This window comes from Balaenoptera musculus, chromosome 11 (assembly GCF_009873245.2).
Source record: "Balaenoptera musculus isolate JJ_BM4_2016_0621 chromosome 11, mBalMus1.pri.v3, whole genome shotgun sequence".
NCBI lineage: Eukaryota > Metazoa > Chordata > Mammalia > Artiodactyla > Balaenopteridae > Balaenoptera > Balaenoptera musculus.
This window is the reverse complement of record NC_045795.1, coordinates 37999037-38013337: the sequence shown is the minus strand read 5'-3', so window position 1 is coordinate 38013337 and position 14301 is coordinate 37999037. Positions and strand designations below refer to the sequence as shown.

Genomic DNA, 14301 nt, shown 5'->3' with positions numbered 1-14301 from the left:
ACTTGAAGCTCTTAATACCTCACATCTATACCCTTCTTTTTCCTTTTGTTGTCTGGGTGTTCACAGTGTCAGCTAGAGCTGTGCTCTAAAAGAGTTTTGTTCATTGTTAATAGTCATTTCAAACATATGATATGTTCCAACTTATGATTTCATTTAAGATTTTAGGGGATATAAAGCAATTTAATTTCCTACTTAATGACTTCTGAAAATTCTACACTCAAAAAAAACGAATTGACAAAGATTGGATGCCTAGATGTACCTCATCTTTTACCTCTGTGGTTTAATACCTTAAAGTTAGCTCATACCTATTGCCTAATCAGTTACTAGGGCCTAAGAGTTACCCAGGACCATGCTGGTACTACAAATATTAGAATAGGATTTAATCAGCCAAAGATGAAGCTAAAGCCTCTGCTTTTTTTCAGTGATTCTCAATGGACTGAAAAGTAGCAGGCAGGGTGAACAATTATATATGTTAGGCTTAACCTAGAGCAATAAATTTATATTAAGCATTAACTAAATATTAACCTTCCACTTGGTACTAGCTGAATGGGATCACTTACAACAGGTCAAAAGCACAGGGCTAACTGACCTTTTGAAGACTGAAAGTTAGCTTTATTTTCTTCAAGTTATCAAAGGAGGTCATATGAGGATGACCACTTCTACTATAGATAGAGTAAAAAGGCAAGAACCTTAACCACAGCATGAGAACCTAAGTTTATTCAGATTAAAAAACATTAACCATTAAAGAACACTTAACTCCAAATATGGAACTTGGGAAATTTCCTTCCTTATAGACCTATAAGGGGTTCCTAGTAAGTCTGACATGACCCTTTGGAATATGTCAAAGGGCATAAAGCTTCTCAGAGTACAAGAATAATTTAAGGTATTTAAGCTTAATTACCCCCAAAATTAAAGTGGCCAAAGGTTAAATCTTAGTTTGCTTTTAAAAAAATTTTTTTTAATCACAGAAGATTCCTTACCTTTTGTTACCCTCCAAAACATAGATAATTTATCAGTCTCCCAATAATGGAGAAGCTACTGTTTAAGAAATAGTCTCTTAGATAGAGGGTCTCAACTTTCACTGCACAGTAGAATCACACAGAGCCCTTTTAAAAATCAGATACCGAGACTATATACCCCAAACCAACTGCATCAGAATCTCTTGGGGTGGGACCCAGCATCAGTAAGTTCTGAAGTTCCCTAGGTGATTCTGGTATGCAGCCAAGGCTAAGATCTACTGCTCTATGAGAGACATAATAGAAGCACCTGACCAAATTTGCTCCTGACATTCCCTAATCCTTAACAAGCTATGGAAAGAAGGCTATGATGTGACTAGCTATACCAAACTTAAGTATCCCCAAGTTAATGTTAGAAAAAGATATCACAGATTAATTTCATTTTCTACATTTCCAAAAGCCCAGGTTTAACATAAAAATCATAATATTCAAAGCATGGTCTTGAGGCCCACTGATGGGCCTTAAATGAATCCAAAAAATGCAAGCCTTTCTTTTGATTCTTTCTTAATCCTAAGGCTTCCACTTTCACATATGACTAACAGGTACTTAGTAGCAACCTACTAAATGAGTTATTAAAGATACTATAGAGAACTCTAATTCACTATTTTACTAAGAAATCTGGCCAAAACACTGTATTTGGCAAACCTGTTAAGTTACAACTGTATACACCAACAAGCAGAAGTGCCACTATTTCTAGCTAATACACATGCATGATCATCATTTCAAGTTAATCATAGTTTTCCATCCCTGCTATTCTTGCTTTCTAATGACCAACTGCTATAGTTTAGCTTTACTATTTTCAATTTGCTATTGGGTTTCTAGCAAAGCCTAAGTATGTAGTGATACACATTTCTATTATATCTGGTCAATAATTCTCCAATAACTAGACACTGGGATATGTGCATTGCATTTTATGAACCAATGAGTCAGAATAAAAGTTTGCCTAGACAGCAATATTTCACTGGTGAATTTGTACTATTTAAATAAATTCCAACATGCTATTGATATCAAGGTAAATGCAATAATGTTACTTATTTTTAAGCTTGTGGGGCATAATTTTATATGTATATACTCAAATACTAGTAAAGTAAGCATTTCCCTTAAATTTCTCTCCAGTTTTTATCACCAAGTTCCTTTTTCCACCATAAAGTAGGAAAGGGTGGGGCAGATGAACTGATTTGACTCGGTGAATCAAACTTTTATAAGTTTGAGAACCACAGCCTTAAAGCTCTGGGTAGGTATTTGTACTTAGTTTCATTTTGTGAGAACTCCATCTTAGATATAACCCCTTTACCACCATAAACATAGGGAAAAGGTACAACAGGAAGGAAAGGGGTTGTCACCAATGTAAAAGGTCAGAATGAGGTCATCCACTGAAAACGTCACAACCAAAACAACCTCATATTATCTGCCCTCCTTCAAAAGATTACTTTTGGCGCTACCAACATAATGACAGTGCTCTATTAAGGTAATTTAAAACAAGGAATAGGTAAGCTGCAAACATTTATGAAATGCAAATTTATGTGCATACTTTTAAACTGATTCATACTTGGTTTGTAGCATTTAAGAAGCCACAAATATTACTTACTAGCTGACGTCTGTTTCTTTTCCAGGTTTCTGCTTTCCTTTTGGAATTCATGTTCTGAAAAGCTAAAAGCAGAGAAAACAAGTTCTAATCAAAGTTCCGGAATAAAGTTTACTACTTTTTTAGGCTCTGGTTCAAGCCACATGAGACCCTCAAGTCTTGCTTTTCTGCCCATACATCAATAACTCTGGATGACACATTTCCCAGCAAATTCATAAGCCCAAATCAGAGGCTCTAAAGCATTAACTCAAAGAATCACACAATAAGAGTTGTAAGCCACACTTCTATGTGGATCAGGTGGCCAGAGAGGACACGGACAGGCCTTAAACAAAATTACAGGGAATTTAATCAGAATCACAGGGAATTCAGTCTCATCAGAAGCAAAGGTCCCAAAGTGGACCTAAAACATTCACAACTTCTCAAAATTACTATCAAATTTCCAACAGTAGTAACTGTTACATAGTCAGAGACTTCTGAATATATAATATACTATGGACATAAGCTTCTCAAGGATGAACTGTAATTTTACTATAGAGTTTCAATGGTTTGATAGAGTGAAAGTAACTCATAAACTTCTTTCTGCCATGACAGGAAGAAGCACCAAGGATAAATCTAATCTGGAGTTGTTCCCAGGACTCTTTCCTCTACTACTTTTGCTTGCCTGCTCCTTATTCATCCCTTGTAACCTTCTCAGTAGAGCTCCAAAGAATGCTCTTTTGGACATCTGCCTTTAACACATTTGGTAGCCTTCATCTTGCCTCACCATATAGTACAAATCACAGGCAAACCTGGGAAGGTATTTTTACTCTCTAAAGACTCAAACTGTGAGAATCTCCTAATCCATCCCGCATATTTTGGTTACCAGGGGAACAGCTCTTCCAGGCCCAGTTAAGGGATAAAAAGGCTAACATCACTGTTAACACTTACTGAAATCACTGGGGAGGCTGTGGTTCAGATTCCTATAAAATTCTGTCCTATGTGCTTTTTTCAGTCCTGTGCAAAGGCCAAAGTCAGAAAGTTTCACGTGGCCCTACGGGGAGGAAACAAGGTAATGAATGGATGAACATTCATGGATGTGAAACAGAACATTATCTTCTCCAGCTCCGTGCAGTATCCATTGCAGCTCCACAGCCAAAGGGTGCTGCTTTTTCTTTTACCACAGGGAGAAATATATAATAGCAAACAAATTCTTTAAAGATCACCCCAAATCCTATTATACAAATAAAAGTATTTTCATTTTTGCACATTACCTTTGTTTTTGTCCAAATATAAACTTTAAAACTAGTTGAACCCTCCGTGGCATCTAACTTTTTTTTCATTTTTTTAAAATACTGAAATATAGTTGGCATACAATATTATATTAGTTTCAGGTGTATCCACAGCATCTAATTTTACTTCTTAAACTAACTCAGTCAAATATTCTTTTGTGTTTCTTCAAAATCATTTTTAATGTCTACATAATATGCAAATGACTTAGTACATCGCTGTCTACCTATCCCCGATACTGGATGCTTAATCCACTCTCAAAGCACCCCTGTGCCAGAGAGGGCCTGTGTTCCCAACCCTAATCACACATGGTACAGAAGATGGTCTTAATAAACGGCTGTTAAATGATGAGTAAATAAACCTTTGTTCATATAGCTTTTTCTCCACTTGAATTATTTCATCAGAATAAATGCCAAGGAGTAAACTATTCCAAAGACAAAGGGAATAAACTTTATTGCACAGTTATTGACAAATATTGCCACACTGTATTCCAATCATAAGTCTCTGACTTTATCATTGTCTTCAAAGAAAACTCACACCTCCTGTGAGGCAGGCACCATGCCTTTAAGTGTGCTGTCTCATTCTTAAGCCACACTTCACAGACTCAAGAGTCATTAAATGACTTTGGGGTGAAATGGCAGAACCAAAGGCAGAAATCAATGCTCTCTCTCTCCAGACCAGGATTACTTAACCTCTCCAACCCTCTGATCTCATCTGGAAAATGGGAATAATGATATCTTCCTGGCAAGAATGATGAGAATTAATGCATGTAAGGCTCCTAACCTGGAACCTGGCACATGCCTAGCCCTAAGGAAGAGGAAGGTGTTCTTGGGGTGGTGAGATTTTCCTTGCAGGACATTTGGTCCACGCCAAAAGGTCCTTGATACTTGGTTCTGTCCAAAACCACTTGGCATGGACACTTTGGATTGGACCAAATTGCAAGGAACTTTTTGCATGGACCAAACGTCTTATGAACATTTTAGACAGGCCCAAATGTCCACTAACCAAAATTTTAAGTAGATAAGGAGGTAAAACCAAAAACAGGGGAGGGACTCCTGATGCTCAGGGATCTATACTGCTCAAGGTCACACAGTTAAAAGTGATGTGGCCAAGGTCTGAGCTCCAATGACTCATCTGTGGTCTTTCCATGATACCACCTTCCTTCAGTCCGTAACATACAAACTTCCCAGCGTACAAGGTTACAGAAGCTTTGCTTAGGGTCAGGTTTTTGGAGGGTTTTTTATCCCATTAGGGGTGTGTGTGTGTGTGTGTGTGTGTGTGTGTCTCCTAGTATCTTCCTTTAAGACTTGCAAATAACCTGTTCTGCAAGCCAAGGAAGTGTTTTATAGTTCTCATAATTACATGATTTACCTGGACACCTCCAAGAAAAAGTGTCTTAAAAAGCAGTGCCGGGGCTTCCCTGGTGGCGCAGTGGTTAAGAATCTGCCTGCCAAGGAGGGGACATGGGTTCGAGCACTGGTCTGGGAAGATCCCACATGCTACGGAGCAACTAAGCCCGTGAGCCACAGCTACTGAGCCTGAGCTCTAGAGCCCGCGAGCCACAACTACTGAGCCCATGCGCCACATCTACTGAAGCCCATGTGCCCTAGAGCCCATGCTCCACAATAAGAGAAGCCACCACAATGAGAAGCCCGTGCACCACAACAAAGAGTAGCCCCCGCTCGCCACAACTAGAGAAAGTCTGCGCACAGCAACGAAGACCCAACGCAGCCAAAAATAAATAAATAAAATAAATAAATTTATTAAAAAAAAAAAAAAAGCAGTGCCTGGAGCAAATGCTATTCAAACCTAAATTTTCAGGGAACTCTGTAGCTCTTCTGAGTATACAGCAGGAACTCAAAATGTCTGCATTTTCACTTCTATAATCTATATGGCTAAACACATATATGAGCTCTCCTCTACAAGTCTGGGCTACCATATTGTAGAGAGCATGTATGCACCAAACAGGGTTCCCAAATCCTCCTCAGCTAGACTGAGTCCCCAAGCTCTTGGCCTTCAGTATGTTTGCTGACCTTGAACACAGACTACGGCCTACAACTAAGCGAGAACTAAGGCACCTGGGGTACAGAACCAAGGCATCTGAACCCAAGACCACACAAAGTAGGGCTACTGCTTTATTAAAAATATATCTGGGACTTCCCTGGTGGCGCATTGGTTAAGAATCCGCCTGCCAATGCAGGGGAAATGGGTTCGATCCGTTCGGTCCGGGAAGATCCCACATGTGGTGGAGCAACTAAGCCCAAGAGCCACAACTACTGAGCCCACACGCTGCAACTACTGAAGCCCGCGCACCTAGAGCCCGTGCTCCGCAACAAGAGAAGCCACCGCGATGGGAAGCCCACGCACCGCAATGAAGAGTAGCCCCCACTCACTGCAACTAGAGAAAGCTCACGTGCAGCAATGAAGACCCAAGGGAGCCAAAAATAAATAAATTAATTAAAAAAAAAAAAGAAAACCCTTCTATCAGGCGCAGTTTAAAAAATATATATATATATCTGAACTTAAGGACAGAAAAATAATTTCATATACATTAACATTTTAAAAGCAGAATACCAAGCTATTTACTTTTACGATGCTAACTGTACATAAATTGACACAAACAGAAAAGGTACTGAAGCTATTTTACTAAAATAGTGGTTATCTTTGAATGATAACATTATAGGTACTTTTCTTTATAGCTCTCTGTATTGTCCAAATTTTCCACTACGTATATACATTATTCTTAAAATAAAGAAAAAAACTATTAACCAGAAGAAATTATCTGACAAACCTCCTACCCTCCTGAAACAGAAAGATTAAGGTTTCCAAAGAAAGTAGACCAAAACTTCAGATTTTTCAAAGACTGTTATCAAAAGACAGTAAGAAAGAAAAATACCCTAAGAATTAAATTTACTTTCCTACTTAAAAGAAAAATTCAGTCTAGACAACAATTCTATGTACCAGAACACAACAACCTAGAATTTTAGAGCTGGAAGGGACTTCGGAGCTTCTCTGGATCAATATATTCACTTTATAGATAAGTGAGGTCCAGACAGTGGAGGAACTTGCCAAGGAGCATCCAACAATTTAGCAGCACAGGGATTCTCTTCTGATTTGCTGTGAGTTTAAGAATCAGGGAACTAACCTCATTTGCATGTCTAAAGATGACTACAAAGATGACTACAGAGACTGAGCAGGACTCTGTCTTAAGCAAGAGGGCACAGGATTTGGAACCTGAACTTTGTGGCAGATTATTGTTGCTGTTGCCTTACTTCCTGGTTCTTGGCTGGGATCCTCAACAGATGAGGTTGACCCAACAAAAGGGTTCTTGATAGGTGATGCATTAGTATAGTCAATTATATGCTAAGAGAAGATGACTATCTTTGGCTTTATTACAAAATAACTTAAATCAATTTTATTCTTCATCATTTTCCAAAATGTTCTTTATCTTTACGAGGAACGTTCAGTCAAATTATGGAATTCATAAGCCTTTCAGAGAAAGTAAGTAACAGCAAACTTACCTGTAAGAAAAAGAAAAAAATGTACCGGGTAGCTCACAGCTCCCCTCCTGTGATTACCGCAAGCCACGCAGGTGTTAAAGCAGAGGCTGCTCAGACAGGTAAAGACACGCTGGTCAGGCTGCTACTCCCCACAGTACCTTGCTGTCCAGGAGAAGGTTGTCTGGCTTGATGTCTCTGTGGATGAATCCGAGTTGGTGGATGGAGTCTATGGCTAATACTGTCTCTGCTGCATAAAACTGTGTCTCCTCTTCTGTCAGTGTGTCCTTCTTCATCAGCAGGGTCATCATGTCCCCTGGAAACAAGAAGATACAAAGTACACACACACACACAAAACAACACATGAATAAATGCCAGTTTTCAATATGTCTCCCTCATCTGCCAACGTAAGGCGGTGCTAAACAGGCCTCTGCTCTGTCCCAGAGATTACCACTACGGGCGGAAATGCCCAATATGAGCAGAAATGGTAGCCGTTTCTAACACTTAAAAGGTAAAATTCACAGCCAGGGATTGCAAAACACTTTCACCTAAGCTAACCGATGCTGACCACTGAGCTGTGATTTCCCTTTTACTTTGGAGAGAGAAAGGAAATTTCTCTCACACTAAAATAAATAAATAAGTAGACAGATAAATAAATTTGCTTAAGATAATTTTTTGGACTGGGGGAAAAGCTACTTTACTTTTCACTTTGCACAAATATCTGCAAACTTCTCTCTACCTAGAACCAAATGGCATTTCCACATAGGCTGTACTGCCATTATCAGAGAGGCTGAAATGCCAAACAACAGAAACGTAAAAATTCTGGGAGGCTGAGAACAAGCTCTCCAATGTTTACTCACAACACACTAGAACATAAATAAAAAGGTGGGATTTAGGTAGCAAAGTGTTAGTCAACAAAAGCTAAATATGAACTGAAAATGCTACAGACTAGGATGTGTAATAGCTGCCTCCCAAAAGTACACGGTGAACACCTCCCTAGATCAGCTGGGTTTTTTCTCCAGTGTTTTATTGTAGGTAGTTAAATATACACCAAAATGCTTTATGCAACTTTTACAACACAACATCAGTATTTTAGCAGTTAAAAGGAAACCTTAGTTTTCTGCAAAGTCAAAATTTAATTATTTCTGCTTAATACCATCAACATAAAATGGTGAAAAAAAGATTCCGATCCTAACTCAACAGTCAGACAAAAGTAAAGGAAATATGAATAAGCAGTTTAAAGCTAAAAGAAACAGGAAAGATTCAGTTTAGATCGCATAGGAAGACATTTATATTAGAAAACAGGGAAAAGAGATAGAAACCTTTGATTTTAATAGAGCACCATCCTGCTTTTTAAATTTAATTTATAACTTTGAGGGAATTTTTGTATTCTTGGAGAAAAGTGGATATTTTACCCTTGGGCAAAAATTAAGCCATTTATTAAAATGCTCCTTTTTGCCCCAAAACTTGAAAAACATGATTGCCTTATCACTCCTGGCAGCCACGCATTCAATCTGGAGGCACATCAGAGACTCAGGCTGGCTCTAAGTTATCTGTGAGGCCTCAGCGCTGTGGCCCCACCTGTGCGGGCTTGCTCAGATGATCAGAGCGCTCAGGCCAGGCGGTCTATGGCTCTGCAGGCCAGCTCCACCAGGTGCAAAGGGCAGGGTCCAGGAGACAAGAGAGGCTATGGAAGATGGTGCAGGTAAGGTTTGAGGAGACACATGTCAAGGGGCTGGCTGGTTACTGAACTGGTTCTTACTCCGATTTAACGACTGGCATCTAAATGTTAAAAAGTTTCTCCTCATTCTATCAGATAGATTCTTTGCTAGCCTTCATCAGTTGTTAATAAAAAATTATTGATGACCCTAAAACTAAACTAAAGGTTGTTACAAGATCAAATATTACACCACAATTATATTAGTTTTGCTATAGAAGCAAAAAAGAAAAAGTTTTCTTTCTTTCCTACCAGTGTGCTCACAGTTTGTCTGCTCCCTGGGAAACAGACTGTGTTCCCCAGAACAGATGCATGCTCTGTTCTGGGTGTACTTTGGAGCTGTCTCAGAAGATGCACATGCCGAGTTACATAAAACTTGAAATCTCAGAAATGAGAAACTGATTGTGGCTACTAATATAGGTAATGAGAAATTCACTTCTTATAAGTTATAGAAAAAAGGTTGAAGCAAAGAATGTAATAGCTTCAATTCTGTCACTTGGGTAACTAATTATACATGATTCCACTGACAGGAGGGTAGGCAAAGCCCCTAGTTTATTCCTATATATTTAGAAAGAAAAAGAAAAGAAAGAAATATCCATCTGAAATCATGAGAATGAAGGAGAAGGTTACTTTTATGGCCCTAAAGCTGTAGAAAGGCACCCCAGCACAGACAGGTTACTGACCTCCTTATAGACCTAAAAAGATACAGAAAGCAACTTTGTGAGCACGATTAAAAGTAGAAAGGAGGGTTAATTGATGTGATAGAGAAACCATAAAACAAAAAGGAAAAATGACCTTTCATCGTCAAGTAATTACCTCCGGGCAGGAACTCCATGATTAGGTAGAGGTTTAGCTTATCCTGAAAACTATAGAACATTTTCACAACCCACAAACTGTCTGCCTCCACTAGAATGTCACGCTCCGCACGAATGTGGCCAACCTGGAGGTACACGCATTTGATTAATGACAAGCCTTGCTCTGCTTTATTAGACTGTATATTTGTTTAAACAATTTAAATACTGTTTTGAGTATTAAACTGTGATGATACAAAAGATCTAATTTATGCTTAGGCAAACCTACTAACTCAAAATTGACAACATTTGACTTGAAGGTATTCGGTGATGAAAACTTGAGTGATGAAAGGCTTAAAAAATGGCAAAATCAATGGCTTGAATGCAAAGGAAAACTTTAACAGTGCTATAAATGGAACCTCTGATTAGTTAAAATTACCATCCTTTTGCATATCTTTTTGTTCTAATAATCCTTTTTGATAGAAAGAAGTCCCCAAGATGAGACTCTCTAAACATATCCTCCCTCAGGTCTTCAATGACATCTGCAAAGACAATGCCCTGGTTGACAATACCAGAATGCTCTGATGCCACAGCATTCAGTTCACTGCTGTGCACACAGGATGTGCTCGATCAGTTCTTACTGAACTTAAATATAAGAACACCTAAGAAAAGTTGTAGATTCAAATTTATGACCTTGCCGTTTTCTATTTTTACTGAAATATCTAGCTAGGAAGACCAAGTTGCCAAAGGTTTGGGAAAATTACTTCCTTAATTTATTATTATCAAGTTTAGTTTATCTACTTTAAGTGTATAATAGTAATCAAAACACTGCTGCACATTATCAAGTCCCACCCCCTCTCCTCTTATATAAGCGTCACAAGATGCAAAACTGGGTTGAATCAGGTCTAAATTTATTAAGACTCCGTCCAATCCTTGAATAGAGGTTTTGATCTTAACATATGTTCCAGGGCTGGACCTCCTAGAATATGTTCAGAGGTAAAGATATACCAAGTTCACAAACCAGCACTTCTATTGGCAAACTCGGCCCATGGTTTTTGTTTTGAGACAATGTGCTGTATGCTTGTTTGTTTTACTGGTATGTCTTTACCAAAGACACAGATCCCAGCCCTCTCTCCTGTCTTACACCTAACCTGCCTCATTCTTCCATGCTAACTCCCACAGGCCTAAAAGCATTTGAGTTTTCAGTTTCTACTAAAATTGTTCTTTAGGAAATGTTTAAATAAATTCAATGTCTTAAAACAGGGGTCCCCAGTACCAGTCTGCAGCCTGTTAGGAACCGGGCTGCACAGCAGTAGGCGAGCAAGCGAAGCTTCATCTGCTGCTCCCCACCACTCCCCGTGGCCTGCGTTACCACCTGAAACATCCCACCTCCCCCCGCCAGTCCGTGGAAACACTGTCTGCCATGAAACCGGTCCCTCGTGCCAAAAAGGTTGGGGACCGCTGTCTTAGAAAATTTACATTTTTACATCTCTACTTATAGTATGAGGGTGGGAAAAATGGAAGAAGATAAGGGTGATAAGGAACAGTGTTATAAAATCATGAAGAAGCCAAGTAATGCTTTGAGGAAATGCTCATGCCGCTTGCTAAAATGCAGCCCTGGCTATGACCCAGTCAATTACTACACGAAGACCATACATGGCAGCATTCACCCACCTCTGCTTCCCTTGTCTCCTGTTAAGGCCTCTACCTACTGCAGGGATGTACGGAAAAGAAGAGACACTACCACTGCCACTTGTCACTCGCCTTAGAGGGCAGGATAGTGACTGCAACATTCTCAGTTTGTCACAGGGAAGGCTACAGGTACTGTGACCACACCTTGCCCTTCTCTCCTGGGGCTGAGACAGCAGCTAAGAACCTCAAGATACAGGGGTGGAGTCACGTGATTTTAGGGTAGGGGAGGGAAGAGCCAGAGGTGCAACTCACACCAGAGGTTCCCTTTCCCCTGTTCCATAAATACTGAATGGGGTGGGGGAATCACATGCTAGCTGCTACCCTGGGCACTAGGAAAGCAGAGATGAAAGTCAGTCTTTGGTTCCATCCTAACACTATACTGGCATCACAACTGAGGTTTTCCTTTTGCACTGGAAGAGAAACATGAAGAGACTAGCTACATGCTGGTCTCTTATCCTTTAAAATTTATTTTCCAGGTAGCAGAAATTTCCATCTTGTGGGACAGAATAACAACCTGAACTCTTAGTGGGTAGCTGTAATTCCTGCTCAGTTTTGTAATAGCAAGCAAAAAGTTTTCCTCTGGATAAGCCACCTACACCTACAAAGTTAGGCTCTGAATCTATACTTTGTCAGTCCCACCCAGAAGTGATGGATTTGCCCCACAAAGCTGCTGCATGCTTCCTCAAGACGGCTGACCCAGGTAGAGCCTGTGGCCAGAAACTTTAATTGGACCACACTGAGATCAAACTTTAAGAGCTGAGTCCATCAGCAAGGTGAGCTACTAATTTAAGTTAATGCATCATTTAAAATCTTAATTTGAACAGACATTTCCTTTATTTTCATGTAGAAAATTTTTAGAAACTGATTTTGAAGAAGGTACAGTACTTGAGCAAATGTTTTTACACAATATGTTTGGATCATCCTGTTACCACTTCTGTTACCTCTGGCACATGCTATGAAGGATTAATAAGTCAAACTCATGATGTGTACTTCTCTTTACGATTTTATTCTGAATGCTAATCATCTGATAAAGAAAGATTTTGAGTCTTGCTTAAAACTATAGGAAATTTATCTTGTAAAAATAGAATTTACTTGTGAAATACAAAATATACTGACTAATCAATACAGCCTTACATTTTGCTTTTCAAGATTAACTGAAACTCCTTCAGTGCCTACACCCATATCACACACTAATTTTTAGATATAAATTAATAGGGCTAGTGTGCATTATGAATAAGGTTGGTGTTAGCATAAACTATATTGTCTGAAGATATACTGCCAGGGTATTTGATACTCTCGACCAAAATTCCTGGGAGTCTAAAGCTTCTGGGTAATATTGGAAAATTAAAGAGAAAATTAAAATCCCAAATTTTGAGCTGGTGCTTAAATGAAGGGCAGAGAAGCCTTGGTGATTATACCTCCTCTCGAGCAGTAGGAAGGACTGGGTGTGGGGCTGGCCTCCATCCCGGCTCTTAGGCTCTGTATCCAGAGCTCTCCTTTCCATGGGGTCTCTCTGCCCTCCTGTAGCAACTGGTATTCTACAGGATATTTGCAGGTGTCACCCATTACAATCTGTTCTTAAGCAACCTGCTAAATTAAACTAGATTTATAGAAAGTCTGCATTCTCATTTTTAATATATTGTCCAATATTTAAAATCTTAGTTATTCTACATGAAGTACTTAATGCATCTTATAAATCTATTTGCAAAGTAGGTTTGAGGTTTTAGAAAGTATTCGTAATCATTAAAGGAGAATCTGCATTGCTCTGCCGTTTGCATTATATTTTTTCAAATGAATTCCAAAAGAAGACTGGTCTTAGGTAGTGATGAGCCACTGAGAAGACCCAACTTTGGTTTGCATGTACAGAATGAAGCGTGGTAAGACACATTCTAGATTGCAAATTCTAAATTCTAATTCCTAAGCCTCAGTTCCAAGGTGTATATACAACTTCTATCTCTCAGCATTCAGTAAGGAACATGCTACCACAGTAAGAAAGACCTCAAAAAAAGGCTCCTGATGACAAGGACAGCTTGTGATCAACTGGGAGACACAAATATCAGATATTTCTCTAGTAGGTTTTCAACTTTAAGAAGTCTGCACATAATGTATAGGCATTATTTGTACTTTTAAAATATATGTAACTCCTTTTGGGGAGAAAGAAAAGTAATATTACATGTATATTCATACATGACAGGGCTAAAGAAAACTAAAATAGGAATATACACTTCAATTAAGCAAAATGAACAGTTCTAGGAGACAAAAATTCATAAGCTGACTAAAATCGCTGCTACAATTGTGCTTTTACCTGTTCTTTTTCAAGCATATCTGCTTTACGGAGTATTTTCATTGCATACACATGCCCTGTATCTTTCTTCTGAACAAGCCGCACCTAAAAGTTATAAAGAAATGCCAAAAGTTCACAATGCCAAGCTAATGCTTTCATGTGTTATAGGAAGTAATATTTAAACTGGAAAAGTACTGCAATTTTTATATAAGCAACTAGCAATAACAAAGCAGAAGGAAATGCTTTTCAATGTTCCAAAATGGATATATTACACACAGTGAAGTCAGTGCCGGAAACATCCTCAAATATCTCCACATCTGAACAGCTCTGGCTCCCTAGTTGAACAAATCAATCTAATTTTAAACCCTCACTGTGGGAATTCCCTGGCGATCCAGTGGTTAAGACTCGGCACTTTCACTGCCAAGGGCCCGGGTTCAAACCCTGGTCGGGGAA

General features: G+C 39.1%; 1 protein-coding gene across 1 annotated transcript in view; it reads right to left on the bottom strand.

Annotated features, from left to right (window-relative positions):
* STK38 (serine/threonine kinase 38) overlaps positions 1–14301 on the bottom strand; it is a 37667-nt gene that overhangs the window by 8457 nt on the left and 14909 nt on the right. The window contains 5 exon segments of the mRNA XM_036868798.1: positions 2605–2666; positions 3529–3631; positions 7526–7680; positions 9898–10021; positions 13870–13953. Of these exon segments, the coding sequence (XP_036724693.1) occupies positions 2605–2666; positions 3529–3631; positions 7526–7680; positions 9898–10021; positions 13870–13953 (528 nt within the window).